Source organism: Chrysemys picta, chromosome 7 (genome assembly GCF_011386835.1).
Source record: "Chrysemys picta bellii isolate R12L10 chromosome 7, ASM1138683v2, whole genome shotgun sequence".
Classification (NCBI taxonomy): domain Eukaryota; kingdom Metazoa; phylum Chordata; order Testudines; family Emydidae; genus Chrysemys; species Chrysemys picta.
Window position 1 is genome coordinate 59,351,456 of NC_088797.1, and position 25,377 is coordinate 59,376,832.

Sequence of the window (25,377 nt, forward strand, 5' to 3'; positions counted from 1 at the left end):
TGAGTTGGAAAATTAATGAAGAGCAACTTTATTAACAGTACATTTATTTTAAATTGCATGAATGAGCAGGGGAGTGAGAACTCTAGTTCAGTCCAACGCCACAGAAACTCTGACTATCAAAGTAGGATATTGAGCCAAAAGCATTACATCATCCCAATTTATTCTCATTGGCTGGTCAGAACTCAAGGGCTGGACACAGTTACTAACACCTTGTCAATCAAGAAGCCTTACATCTGCCTAAAGAAGTTTCTATAATTGTCAGTTACACCACAAATGAACTGAAAAGATACCCAGCTTCTGTTCATAGCTGAGCCTGTCTGAGAACAGTACACAGTTATTCTACATGGCTTTTGAGTCAATTGTGTGGTTAATTTTTGATACTACACATAATTTTGTTAAATTGAAGTTAGATCAACTACTAGTTTTTTATGTTTCTCTTTGAAGACAATGAGTTCATTTCTGTCACTGTGTTAATGAGTCCAAAAACAATCAAACTAATGCACAGGTCTAAAGTATTGAGGTGACTTTTCATTTCTTTATCGAGGCAAAACACAGAGCTGGAATGATTTTGGTGCATTTGACACAAAACTCGACTCTGGAGTTAGATCAATGTCTTTGGGGTCAACGACAGATTTCAAGGTAAAGTTCTGCAAAATCATTGTCAGTACCAAAAATAGCTCCATCCGAGCCAGACCCTCTCCCACGCAAATCCGCTTCCCTGCAATGAAAAAGGAATTTTGAGTTGATGCTGGAGATCTTTCTTTGCAGCATATTTTAAATACTTATGAAGCAAAAATCTCAGGATTAAAGTTAGATTCACAGAATAATTGAGGGTAAGTGCATGGAGCATAATGGCTGTCTCCCAGAGTTCAGGAAGGTATGAAAGTATACAAGGGTGTAAGAAGCTACTCACAGATCATTTGAAGGTTTGAGTTCCTTATACTGCCATTTTAAAAGGAAATGTGGTTTAGATGAAATTACTATAAGCTGGGTGCACAACTGTTTGAAAAAACTTGCTCATAGAGTAGCTATCAATAGTTTACTTTTGAACTGAAAGGGTGTATCTAGTGGAGTCCAACAAGGGTCCTTCCCATGTCCAGAAGTAGTCAATATTTTCATTAATGACTTGGATAATGGACTGGAGAATATGCTTATAATATATGGACAATTATAATTCACAACTATAGAATGGGGAATAGCTGACTAAGCAGTAGTACTGCTGAAAAGGATCCAGGGGGGCGGAAGGGTTATAGTGGATCACAAATTGAATATAAGTCAACAATGGGATGCAGTTGCAAAAAAAAAAAAAAAAAAAAAAAAAAAAAAAAAAAAAAAAAAGGCCAACAGCATTCTGGGGTGTATTTATAGTAGTGTCATATATAAGACACGGAGGTAATTATCCCACTTTGCTCAGCGCTGTTGAGGTCTCAGCTGGAGTACCCTGTCCCATTCTAGGCACCATGCTTTAGAAAAGATGTGGATGAATTGGAAAGAGTTCTGAGGACAGCAACAAAAATGATCAAAGGTTTAGAAAACCTGACTGCTGAGAAAACATTAACAAAACTGGGCATGTTTAGTCTTGAGAAAGAAGATTGAGGGGGGGAGCTGATAATAGTCTTCAAATATATGAAGGGCTGTTATAAAGAGGACAGGAATCAATTGTTCTCCTTGTCCACTGAAGGTAGGAGAAGAAGTAATGGACTTAATCTGAAGCCAGGGAGATTTAGGTTAGGTACTAGGAAACCTTTTTTAATGATATGGATAGTCAAACTGTGGAACAGGCTTCCAAGGGAGGTTGTAGAATCCCCATCAATGGAGGGTTTTAAGAACAGTCTGGACAAACACCTCTCAAGGATGGTGTAGATTTAGGTGGGCCTGCATCAGTGCAAGGGGCTGGACTCGATGAACTTTCAAGGTCCCTTCCAACTTTGCATTTCTATGATCTCTCTCCAGATGACTATGCAGTGGGCTTTGTCTTACTTTACATTTGGTACTCCTTTCAGTTTTAGTGTTGTCTGCCCATTATATCATGGATTAATTTATACGGGACAGATACCATGCAAAGCAAGACACGACATTGCCAGGCAGAGTGAAGAGAAGGGAGTGTGTAGTTAGTCAAAAAATTCACTTCAGACAACGAGCAGGAAGTGACATTCTTTAAAGACTGATAGATGCTTTGCTAGCGTGAGAGACTCTGCTTCGTGGTCCACCTGAAAACACTATGCACTAAACAGTCTGAGAGCCACTAGGAATTTCAAGGCAAAGCCAGAAGACAGTCTGGGATCTGAAATAAAAACAATTTCTTTTACCTGCAGAAAAAGGCATGAAGTAGTCACTCTTCTTAAAGGCACCATTTTCGTCCAAGAAATGTCCCGGGTTAAATTGATCTGGGTTTGGGAATTCCCTGCTGTCAGATAGAACTGACTTCAGTACAGGGAATATCGTGGTGCCCTGAATTAGCAAATGCAGAAAAAAAAGAATTAAAGTGGATACTATCCAGAAGAGAGAAGCCTCCAAAATTCACTTGAGTTGGACTGTGGGACCCATCTTTGTTTTTCTTCATTTCCTTGCATACCCTGAACAATATAAAGTTAATATGGCACATATAAAATGGATTAAAAACTGACTAACTGAAAGGTCTCAAAATTTAATTGAAAATAGGAAATTGTCATTGAGCGGGTCTGTTTTCAATGGGTTCTTGCAGGAACTGGTTCTTGGCCCTGTGCTATTTAACATTTAACAAGGATGTGGAAGAAAAAACAAAATCATCCTGATAAAGTTTGCAGATGACACAAATCTTGGGGAAGTGGCAAATACTGAAGAGGACAGGTCACTGATTCAGATACTGCTTGGTAAAAATGGGCGCCAGCAAACAGTATGCATTTTAATACAGCTAAATGTAAACGTACACATCTGGGAACAAAGAAGGTAGGCCAGACTTACAGGATGGGGCCGCTATCCTAGTAGAGAAATGACTCTTCAAAAGATTTGGGGGTTGTGGTGAATAATTAGCTGAACATGAGCTCCTAGTGTAACGCTGTGGCCAAATAAGCTAATGCTATCCTGGCCAGACATGCCAAACCTGTGAAAAAAACAGCAGAAATTGGGTTTGTTTTTGGCTTAATTGGCTTGCGAGTTGCTTGTTGGCTAGTAGCTTGTTATAGTTTGTTGATTTTTTTTTTGATCGGCTCCAGCAAACAAGGGCAAGGGGGGGGCAAGTAGGGGAGAGAGTCGGGGTGCTCAGCGGGCCCACCACAGTCCCAGACTGCACGCCGGGGGAGGGGGGGGGAGATCTAGTCACATAGAGTGTTGGGGTTCTTAGGGATTGGCTTGTTTTGGACTTGTTTTGAAATGAGATTAGCTTGATTTTGGGCTCATTGTGAAAGCCGGGTGCTTATTTACTGCATTAAAGTTGGCAACTGTGCCTGGATGCAGAAACAGGGGAATCTTGAGTAGGAGTAGCGAGGTTATTTTATTTTTGCATATGGCACTGGTGAGACCGCTGCCGGAATACTATTTCCAGTTCTGGTGCCCACAACTCAAATGATTAAAGGATTAGAAAAACATGTCTTAAGGGGATATGCTCAAGGAGCTTAATCTATTTAGTTTAATAAAGAGAGGGTCAAGGGCTGACTTGATAACAGTCCGTAAGTATCTATATGTGCATGGTGAACAAATATTTAATAATGGGCTCCTCAATCTATCAGAGAGAGGTGTAATATGATCTAGTCGCTGGAAGCTGAAGCTAGACAATTTCAGACTAGAAATAAGGTGGAAGTTTTTAACAGTCAGAGTAATTACCCATCGGAACAATTTATCAAGGGACGTGGTGGATTCTCCATCACTGACAATTTCTTAAAATCAAGATTGAATGTTTTTCTGGAAGATCTGCTCTTGGACAAGTTCCATGGCCCGTGATATATAGGATGTCAAACTAAACAATCACAATGCTCCTTAGAATCTATTAGTCTATTTAATATAAAACTAAGTCTATTTTTCATTATTTAGTAAACAAAAACCAAGAATTAACTGTGTAAGCTTGGCTCACTATTAAAAATACCTTAACCTTGAAGTGTAGTTTTTGTTTTGTTTCATATTTGTACTGATTGGCTTGCATTCAGTTCCAGAAATAAGCAAAGGTTGGGAGGGCTCCAATACTTTCATTGTTCATTTCCATTTGATATGTTGTTCTGTTTGTGAACTAACTGCGCCAAGAAATTTCCCCAGAAACAAAATCCCTTCAGCCTCAAAAAAAGAGAATGTTTCTGCATACTAGTTTGATGTCAAAACCTTAGCTGAGTACCATTGCTAAATGCATTTTCAATTCCATATTGAAATGCCACAGCAAGGATCTGAAACCATTTCTGGAAGGAAAGTCCAGCCTGCACATTGCAAACTGCTGTTCTGCTTCATGCAGAGGCTTGGGGGGGGGATTCAATAATAATTGGTATATTATTGGTAAATCAGTAACAACAACAAAACCCAGCTCACAAAATCTAGTTGAAGCATTTCTCTTGTGAATAATTCAAAATTAAAAAGAGAAAAAGGTAAAAGAACTCGACCCTTCACAGACACATTGAGAACTGACCTTGGGAATAACATATTGTTTGAGATTAACATCTCGAGTCACAGCACGTGGGACACCTAATGGGACAAGAGTGATGAATCTCTGGATTTCATGGACCACAGCATCTGTGTAAGGCATCTGGCTTCGATCCGCCATGCAGGGGCTTCGACTTTGGCCAATCACACGGTCAATCTCTTCGTGAACTTTCTCTGTCATCAGATTAATGAGGCTTAATTATAATGGTAAAGAAGAGGATTCCCATAAATTTGCCCACAATTGTGTCACACTGTGTGCAATTTGGGATTATAACAAACCTGATCAATTTGGTGTTACAAAAACGTCATTGATCTGGATTGAGAGAGGAATTCAATCGCAACGGCCTATTTAGCCTTTGGACCCTTTGCTCAGACAGTCAATACGGGGACAAGTAATGCCCGTTGTAATGGTGCTTTTTGGATGAGAACGCCTGCCTGCAGGGAACTGGAGTAGGAAACCCCCTCAACACATCTTCAACTCACTTCACATAAACTAATGAACCACCACCGTGTTACAATAACATAGGTCACTGCCAGGCCAGGCCAGATGAATTCTGGTGACTGAAGGGGAGATGCTCTGTATCCATTTACTGGTCCATGTATTCCTCATGTCCCCCCAGAACCGAACATTTTGTGTGTGTCTGTGTGTTTGTTTGTTGTGTGGGAGACTGTTACCTTCTATTTCTGGATACTTCAGAAGAATAAGGAGTCCATATCTCAGGGTGGTGCTGGTTGTTCCTGTTCCCGCAACAAATAATTCTATCGTGCTATTTACCATACTTTCCACATTAAATTCTGACTGGACATGCTTTTGCTCCTGAAAAAAGATTTGGTGAAGATCTTTGATTCTTGACTTTAAAACTATAGGATATATTCTTATAGGCCAAAAGAGTGACCTACCTGTCATCATTATAAAAATCCCACTCAAATGGCCCATAGCACCTGACATTACAGCTGTATTACTGCGGTGCATTGGGCCTTTTCTGTGCAATAAGGTGATTTTTTTCTTTACATGAAGTAGGAGAGCACAGTTTGACCATTATAACGCACTTTCCTTGGGCAGAGAACATTTCTTCTTTTTGGGCCATGTCCTATGTTATTATTTAAGAAATTAATCCCGATGATGTATATAACCCATTCTACAGGAAAGGGGGGCTGCTTCCCTCACATACCTCTTCCATTTTGATGAGGAAAGCATCGATGAAGTCTCGAGGACAATTGGCATCCAGAGACTCTTTGTGCATCTTCACTCTCTCCAGAACAAATTTTCTGAACTCCAGAGAATTTTTAAATATCCCCTGGTGAGGCCCAGGTATGTAATCCATGAGAGTCGGGAAAAAATTGTACAGCTTTAAAGGTTGAAAGAAAAACACAGTTGGATTATCTGGACACAATAGATAACCATAGTGTTCACTCAAATGTCTCACTACAGCAGAACAATACAATATTTCTTTGGCACCTTCCTATCAAAATGGATTCAACAGAACATTGCAAGCTCTACTAAATTAGACTACTCAACATATTGTGACAGACCCAAACCAGTGGGGTACAGGAGTCTGGTAGAGGGCAAATATACTGGTCACTGGATGAGTAGTAGTCTGTTCCCTGAATGACCAGAGCACGGGCTGCACTAGAGTAATCAGGAACCTGCTAGAACTAGTTAAGGCAGGCTAATTAGGATACCTGGAGCCAATTAAGAAGAAGCTTCTAGAATCAATTAAGGCAGGCTAAGCAGGGCACCTGGGTTTTAAAAAGGAGCTCGCTTCACTTTGTGGTGGGAGTGTGAGGAGCTGGGAGCAAAAGGTGCAAGGAGCTGAGAGTGAGAGGGTGTGCTGCTGGAGAACTGAGGAGCACAAGCGTAATCAGACACCAGGAGGAAGGTCCTGTGGTGAGAATAAGGAAGGTGTTTGGAGGAGGCCATGGGGAAGTAGCCCAGGGAGTTGTAGCTGTCATGCAGCTGTTACAGGAGGCACTATAGACAGCTGCAGTCCACAGGGCTGGAACTCAGAGTAGAGGGCGGGCCCGGGTTCCCCCCAAACCTCCCAATTGACCTGGACTGTGGGTTCTCCCAGAGGGGAAGGTCTCTGGGCTGTTCCCCAACCCACATGGTCAATCTCTGAGGCAAGAAAATCTGCCAATAAGCACAGGACCCACCAAGATAGAGGAGGAACTTTGTCACACTGGTGTCAGAAGTGGGATCTCGGGGTGCACAGCGCGGCAGAAGAAGGAGGGTGATTTAAACAAAAAACAAAACAAAAAGGGAGAGGGTTTTTTTTTCCCCCCCCACCACAATGGATGACGTAGTGCGGGCACTGATACAAGCTATGGCGGCCCAGCAGGAGGCTACCCGTGTCCAGGCAGCCGCCCAACAGGAGGCAGTGCGGCTGCAGCAAGAGACTAATCGCCTGCTGATGGACCAGGTTGCTCAAGACCGAGCTATGTTGCGGGAACTGGTAAACCAGTTAAAGTCCCTTACAGAGCTGAATCGCGGCCATGATGGGATGTGGCTCATATGGGCCAGCCATTGGCTGCAGAAAATGACACGGGAGGATGATGTAGAAGCATACCTTCTGGTCTTTGAGAGGACAGCCCTACGGGAGGCCTGGTCTCGAGATCAGTGGTCTGGCATCCTTGCCCCATTCCTGTGTGGGGAGGCCCAGAAGGCCTACCATGATCTGCCTGAAGAGGCTGCAGCAGACTACCCCCAGCTGAAAGCAGAGATCCTGGCCAGATCTGGGGTAACGACAGCAGTGTGGGCCCAGTAGTATCACGGTTGGAGGTACCAGGAAGACAAAACCCCGCAGTCTCAATTGTATGACCGCATCCATCTTGCACGAAAGTGGTTGCAAACAGAGTCCCTGAGTCCGGAAGAGATACTAGCGGTTCTGGTCATCGACTGATACATGAAGGGACTACCACCAGACCTTCGTGCCTGGGTAAGCCCAAACGAACCCTCCACCTATGAGGAGGTTGTTGCCCTGGTAGAGAGGCGAAGGACGGTGAGGGAGCTGACCCGACCAGTTAAGGAAGAGGCACCCTGGATTAAACTAGCAGCACCAAGCCCTAAAGTTCGGGTGACTGGGCTACCAGGAGGGCCCAGGTGGAAAAAGAGAGAGGCTGAAGGCCCATTAGAGGCCACAAAGAGTCGGAGCACTGAGGGAGAACAGGATCGTGATGTTAGACTGCCCAAACCAAGAGACCGGGGAACGCCTAGGACTCCATACAGATGTTATGCCTGCGGGGAGTGGGGACACATAGCTACAGTGTCCCAATGCTGAGGAGCCTATGCAGTGTAACCTGGGGAATTGGGCAGATCCATGCTCCCTAATCCACCTTGTGGGGGTCTCACTAACCCCAAATATGTATACCAGACCAGTGAAACTAAATGGGGTAGGGACCACGGCACTGGTTGATTCGGGGAGTGCTATCACGCTTATCTCAGGGAAGCTCATGAAGCATAGTCAGCTGCTGCAGGCTAAACGTACAGGGATAACATGTGTCCATGGGACAGTTAGTTACTACCCCACCATCCCAGTAAAAATCAAGATCCAAGGGAACACTACTGAGGTAGCAGCAGGTGTAGTTCCTAAACTCCCATACCCGGTGCTCATAGGGAGGGACTTCCCAGGGTTCGGAAACTTACTCCCAGTAGGGGGATTGGAGAAAGATGGGGACCCTAAAATTGATGAGGCATCCACAGCAGACTGCCAACCCCCAATCTTCTCTGAAATATCCCCAGATTTGTTCTCCACTCCTAGACAGGGTAGAAAGACAAAAAGGGAAAGAAGGGCAGCTAAGGCCTTGGGAACCCAAATACTGACCCAAAGCCAGAGGGTCGCTCTTGTAGGTAGGCGGACCCGCGCAGCTGAAAAGGAAGCCACGCAGGAGGGAGAAGCACCTGAGTCTGACCCCCACCCTAATGCTTCTGAACCAGTAGAGGCAACAGAGACTGGGCTCCTAGATCCTGGGCAGATTAGCCCCGGGAGAGGAAATTTTGGACGGGACCAGGCAGAAGACCCAAGGTATGACAACATTAGGAAGGAGGTGACTGAAATAGATGGGGTCCCCGTGGAAGGAAAAACCCAGGGACCAGGACCCTACTTCATAATGAAGAAGGATCTCTTATACTGGGTTGCACCAGTACAGGGGCAGAAGGTACAGCAGATCCTAGTACCTCAAAAACACCAGAATGCTGTATTAAGTCTTGCTCATAGTCATCTTTTTGGGGGGCATTTGAGGGTAGAGAAGACCCTGGCACGAGTCCTACGATGGTTCTTCTGGCCCGGAGTACATGAAGAAGTGCGGAGGTACTGTGCCTCCTGCCCGGAGTGTCAGCTGCACAGTCCCCGTCCCCACTTGAGAGCACCTTTAGTACCCCTTCCCATCATAGAGGTCCCCTTTGAGCAAATAGCCATGGACCTAGTGGGACCCCTGGAGAGGATGGCTCGGGGCCACCAATATATACTTGTTGTTTTGGACTATGCTACTCGCTACCCAGAAGCTGTCCCCCTGCGGAACACGGCCTCTAAAACTATAGCCGAAGAGCTGGTGTGGATCTTTGCCTGAATGGGGCTACCGAAGGAGATATTAACCAACCAAGGAACCCCATTTATGTCGAAGCTAATGAAGGACCTCTGTACGCTGCTCCATATACATACCCTGAGAACTTCGGTCTACCATCCACAGACTGATGGGTTGGTAGAAAGGTTTAACTGAACCCTCAAGGCTATGATAAGGAAGGTGGTAAGTCGGGATGGGAAGGATTGGGACACCCTACTACCCTATCTTATGTTCGCTATCCGGGAGGTACCACAGGCCTCAACTGAGTTTTCCCCCTTCGAGTTATTATACGGGCATCACCCCCGTGGCATACTAGATATTGCCAAAGAGATTTGGGAAGAGGAACCCTATGAGGGGAGAAATATAATAGAGCATGTAATGCAGATGCGAGACCTGACAGCCTGGGTTACCCCTATTGTACAGGAACATTTGGAGAAGGCACAGGAGGCCCAGCGAACCCATTACAATCGCCAGGCAAAAGTGCAACAGTTCCAACCAGGGGATCGGGTTATGGTGTTGGTACCCACGGCAGAAAGCAAGCTTCTGGCCCAATGGCAGGGGTCCTATGAGGTGGTTGAACCCATGGGGGAAGTAACCTACAAGGTGCGGCAGCCAGGACGCAGAAAACAAGAACAGATTTATCACGTTAACCTTCTGAAACCCTGGCATGCACAAGAGGCATGCACAACGGTCCAAAAAGACCTAGCCCAGGAAAATAAGCCTTCCAAACAGGTGAGAGTGTCTCCTGATTTAACACCAGACCAGAAGAATGAGGTGTCTGAGATGATCTTCCAGAACCAAGATGTGTTCGACAAAACCGGGTCGAACAACTGAGACATCACCACATCGTCACGAACCCTGGGGCCAGAGTAACAATGAGGCCCTATCAGGTGCCAGCAGCAAAAAGGGAGGAAATAAAAGCAGAAGTAAAAAAAAGGCTGGAGTTGGGGATCATCGAAGAATCCCACAGTCAGTGGTCCATCCCAATCGTGCTGGTGCCCAAACCTGATGGCACCACAAGATTTTGCAACGACTTCCAGTGACTAAATGGAGTATCCCAGTTCGACGCGTACCCCATACCCCGCATAGATGAGCTAGTGGACCGTCTGGGTAATGCCCGGTACTTGACTACCCTAGACTTGACAAAGGGGTACTGGCAGATTCCCCTTGCAGAAGACGCAAAGGAAAAGACTGCGTTCTCTACACCAGAGGGTCTTTTTCAATATACTGTCCTCATTTTTGGACTACATGGGGCCCTAGCTACCTTCCAACGCCTCATGGACAAGCTATTATGCCCGCATAACAGTTATGCTGCTGCCTACTTGGACGATGTGGTCATTCATACCCCAGACTGGGAAACCCACTTGGAGAAGATGGAGGCTGTCCTCGATACCTTCAGGTGAGCTGGCCTTACAGCAAACCCTGCCAAGTGCGCTGTAGGGTTTACAGAGGCCAAATATCTTGGCTACATTGTGGGAAAAGGTCTGGTAAAACCCCAAGTGAACAAGTTAGAGACCATCCAAAATTGGCCCCGACCAAGTCGCAAGAAACAAGTCCGGGCGTTCCTAGGTGTGGTGGGGTATTACCGACGATTTATCCCCCACTTTGCCACAAGGGCAAGCCCCCTGACAGACCTAGTGAAAGCCCATGGACCTGATCTGGTGAGATGGACTGATGCAGCAGAGGAAGCATTCACAGACCTATGGACTGCCCTCTGCAATAACCCCGTACTGATAGCCCCTGATTTCACCAAGGAATTTATCCTGCAGACGGATGCATCAGAAGTAGAGTTGGGGGCCGTTCTATCACAGATGGTCGGGGAGGAGGAACACCCAATTCTATACCTCAGTCGGAAACTCCTTCCAAGGGAACAAAAATATGCAGTGGTGGAGAGAGAATGCCTCGCTGTAAAATGGGCCATGGAAACATTGCGCTACTACCTGCTCGGGCGCAGATTTGTCCTCATGACCAACCATGCCCCTATTCAATGGATGCAGCGGAACAAGAAGAACACAAGGGTGACCAGATGGTTCTTATCCCTCCAACCTTTCCAGTTCCGTGTGCAACACAGAGCAGGGAGCTGTCATGGCAACGCCAATGGCTTGTCATGTGTGCACTGTCTGGCGTCCCAAGCTGCCCAACCCCTTGGCGTTGAGCAGGGGGAGGGATATGTGACAGACCCAGACCAGTGGGGTACAGGAGTCTGGTAGAGGGCAAATATACTGGTCACTGGATGAGTAGTTCTGTTCCCTGAGTGACCAGAGCAGGGGCTGCACTAGAGTAATCAGGAACCTGCTAGAACCAGTTAAGGCAGGCTGGCTAATTAGGACACCTGGAGCCAATTAAGAAGAAGCTTCTAGAATCAATTAAGGCAGGCTAATCAGGGCACCTGGGTTTTAAAAAGGAGCTCACTTCAGTTTGTGGTGGGAGTGTGAGGAGCTGGGAGCAAGAGGCACAAGGAGCTGAGAGTGAAAGGGTGTGCTGCTGGAAGACTGAGGAGCACAAGCGTTATCAGACACCAGGAGGTAGGTCCTGTGGTGAGAATAAGGAAGGTGTTTGGAGGAGGCCATGGGGAAGTAGCCCAGGGAGTTGTAGCTGTCATGCAGCTGTTACAGGAGGCACTATAGACAGCTGCAGTCCACAGGGCCCTGGGCTGGAACCCGGAGTAGAGGGCAGGCCTGGGTTCCCCCCCAAACCTCCCAATTGACCTGGACTGTGGGTTCTCCCAGAGGGAAAGGTCTCTGGGCTGTTCCCCAACTCACATGGTGAATCTCTGAGGCAAGAAAATCCGCCAATAAGCGCAGGATCCACCAAGATAGAGGAGGAACTTTGTCACAATATATAAATTCCTCTCAAAAACTGCAGTGACATTCAGTTATATTAGCTAAGACACGCTCCATTTTTTCCAACATAACACATATACTTTTCTTGGAAAAAAAACCCTCAAGTGCCCAACCTTAGCTCTGACCACAGATTTCCTTAGGCCGCAATAAGCCATTATAGACTTTAAAAGGAAACTACCTCAGACTTCTTGAGGTGGCAGTTAAAGGGTCAAATTCTCTCTTGTAGTGTAACTCCATTTCTTTTGACTGAATTATGTCAGCAGAGAGTTAGGCCTTTCGTTGCACATTTCGTGAAGTTTTCAGGAAAGGGTGTGGTGGCTGGGTGTGAGCTGGCAGTGAAAGGAAGTTTGCTTTGGAAGTAAGAAATATCTTCACATTCACTATCATGTTGCTTATGTGATAAGGCATGTGACATGTGCTTGGTGTGGATGTTAATATTTTAGCTGGCAACTTTCTTGATTTTTACCAATAATGTTGATAGTGGATATCCTTAAGCAAACTTAATTCTGAGCTAATGATGTGTTGTGTGGGAATTTAAACTATATTTAGAAACAAGTTTGAGGATCAGTTTAGCAGTAGTCTAACGAGGAGAAGGAGATTATGGAATCTGAAACACTTGTTACAAAAGGATCTCTCAAAACTGGGTGTCTAGGCAACAAAATGGCAGATGAAATTTAATGTTGATAAATGCAAAGTAATGCACATTGGAAAGCATAATCCCAACTATACATATAAAATGAAGGGGTCTAAATTAGCTGTTACCACTAAAGAAAGAGATCTTGGAGTCATTGTGGATAGTTCTCTGAAAACATCCAGTCAATGTGCAGCAGCAGTCAAAAAAGCGAACAGAATGCTGGGAATAATTAAGAAAGGGATAGATAATAGGACAGAAAATACCATGTTGCCTCTATATAAATCCATGGTATGCCTACATCTTGAATACTATGTGCAAATGTGGTCTCCCCATCTCAAAAAAAGATATATTGGAATTGCAAAAGGTTCAGAAAAGGGGCCACAAAAATGATTAGGGGTATAGAACGACTTCCGTATGAGGAGAGATTAAGACTGGGACTTTTCAGCTTGGAAAGAGATGGCTAAGGGGAGATATGATTGAGCTCTATAAAATCATGACTGGTCTAGAGAAAATAGATAAGGAAGTGTTGTTTACCACTTCTTATAACACAAGAAGTGGGGGTCACCAAATAAAATTAATAGGCAGCAGATTTAAAACAAATAAAAGTATTTCTTCACACAACGCATAGTCAACTTGTGGAACTCCTTGCCAGAGAACGTTGTGAAGGCCAAGACAGGGTTAAAAAAAAAAAAGATAACTTCATGGAGAATTCTTGGCTATTAGCCAAGATGGGCAAGGATGTTTGCCAGTAGCTGGGAATGGGCGACAGGGGATGGATCACTTGGTGAATACCTGTTCTGTTCATTCCCTCTGGGTCACCTGGCACTGGCCACTGTTGGAAGACAGGATACTGGACTAGACGGACCTTTGATCTGACCCAGTAGGGCCATTCTTATGTTCTTATGTTGTTTAAGGAAAATTAATAGTTAAAGAAAAATCTCTGTCCCCTCCCCCAGTACAAAGGAGAAGAATGGAATAAACCTCCAAACATACCGCTGTCCAGGGGGAGCGCTGGAGCTTGCTATCTTCATCTAGGAGATTTATTAAAGTCACAAACTTCTTATCTTCATAGTCAAACCGGTCCCCAAAGACGATGGAGCAGATGACATTGGAGACAGAATGGTTGAGGAAGAGGATGGGGTCAAAGGGCCGCCCTGGAGCAAAACAAAACTAAAAAGAATCAGTTTTAATTCAGTGTCTTCACCCTCAGCATCAGAGTCATGGGCAGCACGGGGACGTGGTGGATCTCCAACCACAGGGCAAGACTCAAGGTGGGGCTGACAGCCATATTCTCTGGGGAGAGTGAGTTAGGGCTGCCCCAACCCCCACTCTTACCTCTCATACGCTAAATTAAACAGTTGCCACTTTTCTTCTTGGCAATCAGTTTTCACTCTGTCTTCTCTGCTGCTCTCTGCCTGGCACACTGTGGTCTGACCAGGGGCCATCAGTGCCTCTCTGAGTGACATCTGCCTGTCTGACTTGGGGCCCATTTCACAGAAAGGATCCCAACCCTTTCACAACAGGATCCTGCTCAGAGGTCTTTGCCTGAGCCACTGCATGTGGTGTTGTAGCATCATCATTAACTCCCAGAGCGCAGCAATCTCCCCTTGGCACTGACAGCCCCGGCCGTGCAGCATAAATACACAGTTGTTGTGCTAGGGAAGGAATAAAGGCTCCCAGCACAACAGCAGGGGGGATGGGTCTGCTTTCTGCCTTCAGAGTGCACTAAGCAGGCCCCACAGCTCAGCTAATGCAACTGGAGAGGCTGAATTTCCCACTGGCTCACGAGTGACATCTTAGCTTCCGTTTCAGGTTCTTCGTTCCTCATAAGCACAAGGAACACATGGGGCTGATCACTGAGAGCTAACCTGGGGCTGCAGCGTCAGAGAGACCAGCACAACATTCTTCAAAATTATTGGCAAGAGTTCACCCCTCTGACCTGAGACCACAGTGCTCATGGGGAACATCCAGAAGCAGCATTTTCTTCATGACCAGACCCCTGCTCATGTCTCTCACCCGTCGATTCTCTTTGACTCATTCCCAACAGCAATAGCTGCCCCTTGGCTAAGAGTACACAAGCAGCAGGACCAGCAGTAAAGCGGCTCTCTTCTGTCTGTACCATGGGTGGGGAAGGGTCTCAGGGCAGTCTCCTCTCCCACTCACAATTCTCCCAGATGGGCAGAGCCAACTTCAATTTGGCCCTTAATGTGTCAAGAGGCAGGGTGATCTTGTGGCTAAGGCACTGGCCTGGATCTCAGTTCCCCATCTCTAAAATAGCAGGAAAAATCATTCACTTGTTCCACTGTTTTCATTCATGTCTATTTATGATGTACACTGCTTGAGGCAGGGACTGTCTCAAACCATTTGTTCCAACAGTCCATACGCAAAGGAGCCCCTATATCAGCTGGGACCGCTAGACATTACTGAAGTGTAAAAATGTAATTAGGAAGGCCAAAAAAGAATTTGAAGAACAGCTAGCCAAAGATTCAAAAAGTAATAGAAAAAAAATGTAAGTACATCAGAAGCAGGAACCCTGCTAAAAAACCAGTGGGGCCACTGGATGATTGAGATAAGGGAGCACTAAAGGACGATAAGGCCATTGCAGAGAAACTAAATTAATTCTTTGCATTGGTCTTCAGTGTTGAGGATGTGAGGGAGATCTGCAAACCTGAGCCCTTCTTTTTAGGTGACAATTCTGATGAACTGTCCCAGATTGAGGTATCATTAGAGGAGGTTTTGGAACACATTGATAAACTAAACAGGAATAAGTTACCAGGAGCAGATGGTATTTACCCAAGAATTCTGAAGGAACTCAAATGTGAAATTGCAGGACTATTAACTGTCATCTGTAACCTATCATTTAAATCAGCTTCAGTACCAAATGACTAGAAGATAGCTAATGTGATACCAATTTTTAAAAAGGGCACCAGAGGAGACCCCGGCAATTACAGGCCGGTAAGCCTGACTTCAGTACCGGGCAAACTGGTTGAAACTATTGTAAAGAACAAAATTGTCCGACATATAGATGAACACAATTTGTTGGGGAATAGTCAACATGGTTTTTGTAAAGGGAAAGCATACCTCACTAATCTACTAGAATTCTTTGAGGGAGTCAACAAGCATGTGGACAAGGGGGATCCAGTGGATATAGTGTATTTAGATTTTCAGAAAGCCTTTGACAAGGTCACCTGTGGAACTCCTTGCCGGAGGATGTTGTGAAGGCCAAGACTATAACAGGGTTAAAAAAAAAGAACTAGATAAATTCATGGAGAATATATTTATCAATAGCTATTAGCCAGGATGGGCAGGGATGGAGTCCCTAGCGTCTGTTTGCCAGAAGCTGGGAATGGGCGACAGGGCATGGGATCACTTGTTGATTACCTGTTTCGTTCATTCCCTCTGGGGCAGCTGACATTGGCCACTGTCGGAAGACAGGATACTGGGTTAGATGGACCTTTAGTCTGACCCAGTATGGCCGTTCTTATGTTCTTATGGAATATAAATAATAACTTAGAAGTATCACTGGTATTGACACAGAAGAGCTCTGATATTTCACACATCTCAGCAGAATCTCAAATACAACAGGTGGAACGGACAAAGACATTAAAGCCAGAATAGCAAAAGCCTAACATGCCCTTGTAACTCTAAAGCCGATGTGGAGAAATAGAAATCTTACCCTTCCAATTAGAAACTTCAAATATTTAGCACAATTGTAAAGTCAGTCTCACTATATCCTGCTGAAACTTGGAGACGTATTGAGAGACCTTATATCTATACTACAAGTTCTTATTAACAGTTGCCTTAGACAAATCCTCAGTATCAGACAGATAGAAAAGAAAAGAAAAAAAAAAAGAAGAACTCTGGAGGAAGATTAAACAAAAACTGATGGGACAGGAAATTCTAGAACGAAAATGCAGATGGCTAGAACATACATGGACAAAAGACTTGAATAATATAATAAGACAGGCATTGGACTGGAACCCCCATGGCAAGAGGCAATAAGGTAGACCATGAGTAACATGAAAATGCACAACAGAAGCAGAATTGTTAGTTATCAAATTGACATTGGAAGTATCTAAGACTGCAGTAGGAGACTGGCAAAGATGGAAGGCCCTATGTTCCACAACGAATGAAGAGGAATAAGATAAGAGAGAATGAGTGTCATTTATGAAGCACTGTACATTTACACCGTGATTTCAAACATTCCTATGGAGCCCATCACTATAGAATGTAGGTGCCAAACATGTATCAGACATCTAGCAGAGGGGGAAAAAAATGAGAAGCAGCAAACTGTAGACATAGGTGTCTCTTTAACCCAGCACACTGAAACTAACCCACTCTAATATGGCTCAGTGTTTGCATCTACACACTCTAGACAAACGTTTTCCATTTGCTCATTGATCACAGATCAGAGGGGAGAAAATGTGAGAAAGAAAGACAGAAATGGTCATCTCTGGAACTTTTCACACCTCTTTTCCCATTATATTAACACAGGTTGTTATAAGTGCAGTTAATGGCTTGAGTAATAAGATGTTCGAACCAAACAATTAATATAATGAAAAACAGAAAGACAAGAGTCTTTGACTCCTCAGTTTCCAACGGACATGAAACAATCCCCACCGTGTGTGTTTCTGAGCCTTTCTAGCAGAAAACGGGTTTCCTCCTGGATACGTTCCTCAATGCTTTTCTTCCCCATCCCAAAATTTCTCAGATTAGTGAGGGCAAATCGGCGGAGCTGCTTCCACCGCTCCCCGTTGCTGAAAACAATACCTGAAAACAGGACGAGAACAGGAATGAAAGGAGGAAGAGCCAGACTCAGTTTGCCTATTTGACAAATACCCAAATATTGGTGAGTCAAAGGTTCGGCTTCAACATCACTGATATTGTGCCTGTTTTCTACTAGGGAGATGATAATACCACTACATTGCAATTATTGTTTGCAGCATTGCTGTCGCCAAGTTGGACTCTGGATATGGCAGAGGCAAGGTAGGTGAGGTAATATCTTTTATTGGATCAACTTATGTTGGTGGAAGGGACAAGCTTTTGAGCTTCACCGAGCTCTTCCTCAGGTCTGCAGCAGTTAATTAGCGCATCCAAGCTAAAAACAAGGTGGGACAGACTGCAAAAGAGTTTCACACTTAAAAAGACACTGTTTTTATGGCCCATTACAATATTTGTAAGACAGACTGGTGACTACTTACCTACTCCTGCAGAGGTGTTAATTGACCATTATAGGCCACTTCATTTTCAGTGGTTTCCCACAGTGTGCCCAAGTTAGAAGCTGTAGCGAAGCAAAAAAGTCACCACTGCGGCGCCTCCAGGGAATTAGCTTGTCCAGCCTTTGGAGCGCCCTCTGCAGGCCAATATCCCACTTGTCGCTGGCCCCCATGTCCCTCCCGGACCCTGGTGCCCCTTTAGCTTGGGTGCTGTCTCCTGGCAGTACCCCCACTTTCTGGGCTTCCTTCCCAGGGGAATTCCCACCCTCTATCCCCACCTTGCCTCAGTGCCCAGTGCCAGTCACCATCTAGCCCCTGCTCACTGGGGCAGACTGCAGTCTATACCACTCATCAGGGGGGTTTGAACCTGCTGCCTCCACCTACCCCCGGGCTGCACCCCTACAACCCCAGTACCTATTTGGCCTTAGACAAGGCCTGCAGCCTGGGGGTTTTCCAGGTGGGAGCTCCCCAGCTCCCTTGCCCTATTCCCCAGCTCTACTCTACTCTACTCTAGCACATTTCAGTTCCCAGGCAGCCAGGTCCTCCCCTCTCCACCACTAGAGAGGGACTGCCTGAGCTCCTGGCTTACAATCCTTTTATAGGGCCAGCTGTGGCCTGATTGGGGCATGGCCCCAGCTGTGGCTGTTTCACCCAATCAGCCGAGGCTTGCTGCTTTGCCCTGCCACAGCCCTTTCCCAGGGCTGTTTTAAGGCCTTCAGGGCAGGAGAGGGTGACCACCCCGCTACACAAGCCTTTGAAAAAAATCACATTTCACACATGCTCAATAGAGGAGACTTAGAATTTAGCAGCTAAAATCTCCAAAGGTTCTGTCTTCACTAGGCATGCACCATTGCCTCACAGATCCTGGTGCCTGTCCACATATGAGATGACAAGCTACTGCTGCTATCAGTTACTCCATTAACTCAGATCTCTATGCAGTTGCATAGGGAATCTTAATTCTAGCATTTCCTAGCTTCTGAGTGCTTGACTTTACAACCTCAATAAAGTTCCTTTCAAGTAGTTTTTTTTCTGTGTAATCAGGTAACTACACTGAAGGTTGTTTACACAGTCACTTTGATTCTAATGTAACTACACTTCACTTAATGCAGAAATAAGATAAAAGACTTCCTGAAAAGGACTTCTTGGTGTTTCCATATTTATTACTCCATCCCTCACTTTTTATTATGAAAAGATTTAAAAAATCCTTCTCCGCTCATGGGATATACCTAGTCAGTGAGGACAGGGGAGGAAGACGATAGGAATTCATTGTTTGGTGTGATCCTCTTTGCCTCTCCAGCCCTGCTTTCCTGGCTGTATTCTGGGCCTTGTAGGTAGATTGGCCTGGCAGTTATAACTGCCATAAACCCGTAGTGACATGCTCGGAACCATCAGGGGCAGCTCTGTGTTTTTTGCTGCCCCAAGCACGGCAGTCAAGTGGCCTTTGGCAGCATGCCTGTGGACGGTCTGTGGTCATGCTGATTCAGTGGCATTTCTGCAGGTGATCTGCCGGTCCTGCAGCTTCGGCACACCCGCCGCCAAATTGCCACCGAAACCGCGGGACCAGTGGACCTCCCGCAGGCACGCCGCCAAAGGCTGCCTGACTGCCGCCTTCACAGCAACCGGTAGGCCGCCCCTCGCAGCTTACCGCCCCAGGCACACGCTTGCTGCGCTGGTGCCGCCCCATGGAACCATTCATGTCAGTGAACCAGTGGTGTTACCCAGGGTTTTCAGAACCCAAAAATGTGGTAACTTAACTGTTTCACTCCAGGCAGCATCAAGAATGAATCAATGAGATAAATCGGATAAATGATTGATATAAGCATGCTCTCATCTAAATCTCCGATTTATGAGCTATTAAGCACACACAGACCTAAGCAATAGGTTTGGAACATCCCAGATATAGTTACCCACAATCTGAGATGGTTTTGAATAATCACCAGCCGGACTTCCAGGGGCCCTCATTCTGTCCAGCTGATAGGGAGTTTAGATGTCTGCTCCTTTCCCAAAGAAAAGCTCCCTGAAACTGCTAACTATAACAAAGAACATAAGCTATAGTGACTCCTAGGGTGGGTCAGCATAATAACTTCTACTGGGCCCTCAATTCTCCTAATTTCAACAAGGTACACGTTAGCTCAAAACATTTCTGCTATTTCTAGCCATAACAACAATATTTCAGGAGCGCCTAAAAACCAAGGTTGCTATTCACTCACTTTCCCCCATAACTTTCTATCCCATCCTCCCATTCTGATTAACAAACTGCAAGTATGCAGCTGTCTGACCTTGTCTCACAAAGGCCTGAGATTTTTCCTAGCTATGCGATATTTGGTTTTCAACTGGCAGTGGCTGAACATACAAAATGGCTGACTGCTGGACTGTCAAGTTCTGGGGTACACACATGACTGTCAAATTCTGGGCAACAGTGGCACAATAGGGAAGGGGCTCTTTCCTGAAACCAAGACTATTTATCCAATTTTTATTACTGTATGAATGAAACTCCAGCTGTTTCCCTTTTGTCTTTGCAATTGTGTTCTCCTCTATATGCTGAAGTTACTTGAAAGGTACCTCTTCCCTTGGAAGATTTTTCAAATATCGGCATACTTCCTCTTCCACTGAACTCGTCCCCGAGACCGATCAGAGCTTCCTTCACAATCTCATATCCATACAGCACCACAATCCGTTCTGAACCTAAGTATATTGTGAAAATTGGGCCGTACGTTGCACTGAGCTGTAAAAGTTTAACACAAAAGACCAGTAAGTTTTAACTTAGATCCACTTAATGACGAATAAGAATGTGAGCAGATCAAATTACAAACTGATGAAAGTGCTCTCATGCCACTGAGCTAATACTAGGCAAGTTTTACTACTGATCACCATGCAGACTTGGTCATTTCAGCCCAGATCCTCCAAAGTATTTAGGAGCCTAACTCCATTGATTTCTATGAGAGTTAGGCACCTACATATCTTGGAGGATCTGGGACTTCCTGACTCTTCGGGCTTCCCTTTGTTATCTTATAACATTTTAAACATATAGAATCATAGAATATCAGAGTTGGAAGGGACCTCAAGAGGTCATCTAGTCCAACCCCCTGCTCAAAGCAGGACCAATTCCCAGCTAAATCATCCCAGCCAGGGCTTTGTCAAGCCGGGCCTTAAAAACCTCCAAGGAAGGAGACTCCACCACCTCCCTAGGTAACGCATTCCAGTGTTTCACCACCCTCCTAGTGAAATAGTTTTTCCTGATATCCAACCTGGACCTCCCCCACTGCAACTTGAGACCATTGCTCCTTGTTCTGTCGTCTGCCACCACTGAGAACAGCCGAGCTCCATCCTCTTTGGAACCCCCCTTCAGGTAGTTGAAGGCTGCTATCAAATCCCCCCTCATTCTTCTCTTCTGGAGACTAAACAATCCCAGTTCCCTCAGCCTCTCCTCATAAGTCATGTGCTCCAGACCCCTAATCATTTTTGTTGCCCTCCGCTGGACTCTTTCCAATTTTTCCACATCCTTCTTGTAGTGTGGGGCCCAAAACTGGACACAGTATTCCAGATGAGGCCTCACCAATGTCGAATAAAGGGGAACGATCACGTCCCTCGATCTGCTGGCAATGCCCCTACTTATACAGCCCAAAATGCCGTTAGCCTTCTTGGCAACAAGAGCACACTATTGACTCATATCCAGCTTCTCGTCCACTGTGACCCCTAGGTCCTTTTCTGCAGAACTGCTACCTAGCCATTCGGTCCCTAGTCTGTAGCAGTGCATGGGATTCTTCCGTCCTAAGTGCAGGACTCTGCACTTGTCCTTGTTGAACCTCATCAGGTTTTTTTCAGCCCAATCTTCTAATTTGTCTAGGTCCCTCTGTATCCGATCCCTACCCTCTAGTGTATCTACCACGCCTCCTACTTTAGTGTCATCTGCAAACTTGCTGAGAGTGCAGTCCACACCATCCTCCAGATCATTAATAAAGATATTAAACAAAACCGGCCCCAGGACCGACCCTTGGGGCACTCCGCTTGAAACCGGCTGCCAACTAGACATGGAGCCATTGATCACTACCCGTTGAGCCCGACGATCTAGCCAGCTTTCTATCCACCTTACAGTCCATTCATCCAGCACATACTTCTTTAACTTGGCGGCAAGAATACTGTGGGAGACCGTATCAAAAGCTTTGCTAAAGTCAAGGAATAACACATCCACTGCTTTCCCCTCATCCACAGAGCCAGTTATCTCATCATAGAAGGCAATTAGGTTAGTCAGGTACGACTTCCCCTTTGTGAATCCATGCTGACTGTTCCTGATCACTTTCCTCTCCTCTAAATGTTTCATAATTGATTCCTTGAGGACCTGCTCCATGGCTTGAGGACCTGCTCCATACCTTGAGGACCTGCTCATTTCCCTATAGATGTGTGTCTCTGAGTGTTCCCAGGATAATTCTGTCTGTATTATACAATTATGTCATTATAAGAATAGACTGCATTAATATGGGGCCTTTCAATTGTGATCTTGAGCACCCTGTAAAAATGACACTTTTAACTCCACAGAAATGCTGCCTGCATTTATTCAGTCATGTCAGTTGATTTTATAATGACAAGAGAGATTTTTCCCTTCATTTTACTCCTGTTGGCCTGCAGAACCAAAGACAGAGAAAAGTGAGATTCTGTTTCCCCTTTTACATCACCAGAGGAATTACTGTCCATATTCCAATTGATTACACCTGTGCAAATCAACAGACAAACACATCTGTATCTCAGGGCATGATGAGAAGAGAATGAAGATGAACAGCTGTGATTGGGGGCAACATTTGTCCTGTACAACCCTCATTATTTGTGATGATTTGCCAGAAGGAAAGAATCAAACCTGTCTCTCCAATCCCAGGTTGTGTTTGCAGAGCTCGCTAAAATGCCAGAACATGCAGCACTACAACATCATTTCTTCAAATCTGAGCTGCAGTTTCTGCCTTACCATCATTGTGTGATGCAGGCAAACATCATTAGAGCAATTTTACAGATGGAAAAATTAAGGAACAAAGGAGTTAAGTGACATGGCCAAGAGCACACCTGGAGTCTGTAGCAGAGGTAGGTACAGACCCCAAGGCTCACCACTACCATTTCCTTACATAACCCACTGTCCCCACCCTGTGATCACTTGTACCCATTGCAGTGCAGCTGCGGGGGGGGGATTCTGGATTAGCTGTGAATAAGATCCCCTCTAATATGAGCAGTACATTATCCGGAACAGTTTACATCTAGCCTCCAAGATTGATTGTTTTGTGAAATAAGAAGTCAGAAATTTGAGATGAGTGACATGGAATTGCTGCCAGGCTCTGCTTAATGTCCACCTACAACCCAGAAACTGGTACCATGAAAACACCCTTACCTCATCTATATGTTGGGGTAAATTCTTCGTATTCAGCTGCAGCATGTTCCCTATGATGGGAAAAGCAATAGGGCCAGGAGGCAGCTTCCCGCTTCCAGACATCTTTCTCCATACCGAAAGGAAAAGAAGGCAAGAAATACAAATAACCAGGAAAACAGTTGTTGCTCCAAGAGGTTCCATTGCAGAGTGCAGCAATTATTCTGGGTTCTAACAGGGGTTTACTTTGTATTTCAGACTCCTCAGTTTTTATATTCTACACAGCAAAAGGGGGTGCAAGCAATTAGCCAATAGGAGCTCTGAGTTCCCCTGAGTTAATGAGATAAGCTCTGGACTAACAAAGGTGATTGGAGTTGTCAAACTAGGAATGAACTCCTTTGAACCTTTATTAATATCTCATCTCCATTTGCCATTATGTACTCACTGACAGAGCATGACAATTAATCCTTAACTGAATCTCTGTAAAACTGCCCAAACTATCATGAAATCATCCTCTCTCTGCATTCATATTGTTAAATGTTTCTCATAGACTTGATGCTGGCTAGATCATTTTACACATATAATGTTTCCTTTTCATGTTGCTATCCAGGATTTAGCATATGGATCGGTGAGCAGCAGACACTTAAGAAAAACACCAAGCTGAATGTTTGATAAATATTTAAACTGAATCCTGAATCTTTTTGGAGATTTCACAAAGTCTTGTTAAACTTTAAAAAATGTTGTGACCCCCCCCCTCCCCCTTATATTGAACCTGTACAAGTCTTCGTTTCAAACTGAAACATTAAGACTCTGAGAAGCAAGACTTGACGTGACCTGGAAGTCAGTGGAACTATTCCCATTTATTTCAGTGGGATTTCGATCAGGGTCCATGAGAAACTATTAAAACAAGATGTGAAGGGACAGTGCAGCTTAAAAGAAAACCAGTGATTTCAAAGTTTGGAAATGCAGAGCTAACATCAAGTCATAGATTTTAAGGCAGAAGAGTCTAGATCCTTTAGTCTGATGTCCAGGCCATTCACCTAGTTAGCCATGTATTGAGCCCAATAACTTGTGCTTGGCTACAAGGTCTTCCAGAAAGGCACCAAATCTCGATGTGAAGACCTCAATACACCACTTGATAGTCTGTTCCAGTGGTTAATCACCCTCACTGTTAAGAATGCGTGCCTCATTCTCATTTCAGTTCTTCTGGGTTCAGATCCCAGTCACTGGTTCTTGCTCTCCCTTTTCCCTCTACATTTAAAGAACTTTTTATAGCCACTATTTTCTCCCCTTCAAGGTACAGCAGAACCCCATTTATCTGATCTAATAGGGATCGGGGTCAGATCAATTAATCAAAAATTCGGATAATCCGGAGAATGGGACAGTGTGAGGCTGCAGTTCCATCGAATGGCTACAGGATAGATCGCCCGCTTCTGGACCTGCGTGTGCTGGCTGTTCAGTTAATATGGAGAGCCAGATAATGGAGGGTCGGATAAACAGGGTGTGACGGCTTCGGTCACAGAGACCCCCTTGGGACTGTTACCTGACGTGCTGGAATTATCTCTGAGCCTGTTTTCCCTGCCAGCTTGGGACTCCAGAACCCTGCCTTGTTGAGCCAGACATGCTAGCCTCCTGCAACACAGACCCAAGTCTGGTCCATGCCCCCAAAGCTGCAGACTTTAACCAAAAACTGCTCAGCAGGTCACCTATCTCCAACACCCAGACGCCCAGTTCCCAATGGGATCCAAATCCCAAATAAATCTATTTAACTCTGTATAAAGCTTATATAGGGTAAACTCATAAATTGTCCGCCATCTATAACACTGATAGAGAGATATGCACAGCTGTTTTCTCCCCCAGGTATTAATCACTTACTCTGGGTTAATTAATAAACAAAAGTGATTTTTTTAAGTATAAAAAGTAGGATTTAAGTGGTTTCAAGTAATAACAGATAGAACAAAGTAAGTCACCAAGGAAAATAACACAAAAACACGCAAGTCTAAGCCTAAGGGGGGAGGTATAGTTCAGTGGTTTGAGCATTGGCCTGCTAAACCCAGGGTTGTGAGTTCAATCCTTGAGGGGACCATTTAGGGATCTGGAGCAAAAATCAGTACTTGGCCCTGCTAGTGAAGGCAGGGGGCTGGACTCAATGACCTTTCAAGGTTCTATGAGATA

At 45.0% G+C, this 25,377-nt stretch overlaps 1 protein-coding gene across 1 annotated transcript; it reads right to left on the bottom strand.

Annotated features, from left to right (window-relative positions):
* Window positions 1–23,520, bottom strand: LOC101943903 (cytochrome P450 2H2-like). Its single transcript, XM_005311355.4, has 9 exons — window positions 23,227–23,520; window positions 20,418–20,580; window positions 17,260–17,409; window positions 13,633–13,793; window positions 5,775–5,951; window positions 5,278–5,419; window positions 4,589–4,776; window positions 2,310–2,451; window positions 1–718 (listed from the first exon to the last, which is right to left on the bottom strand). The coding sequence occupies exons 1-9, from the start codon at window positions 23,404–23,406 to the stop codon at window positions 537–539; spliced, it is 1,485 nt and encodes a 494-aa protein (XP_005311412.2). The 5' UTR covers window positions 23,407–23,520; the 3' UTR covers window positions 1–536.
* Between the last annotated feature and the right edge of the window lie 1,857 nt (window positions 23,521–25,377).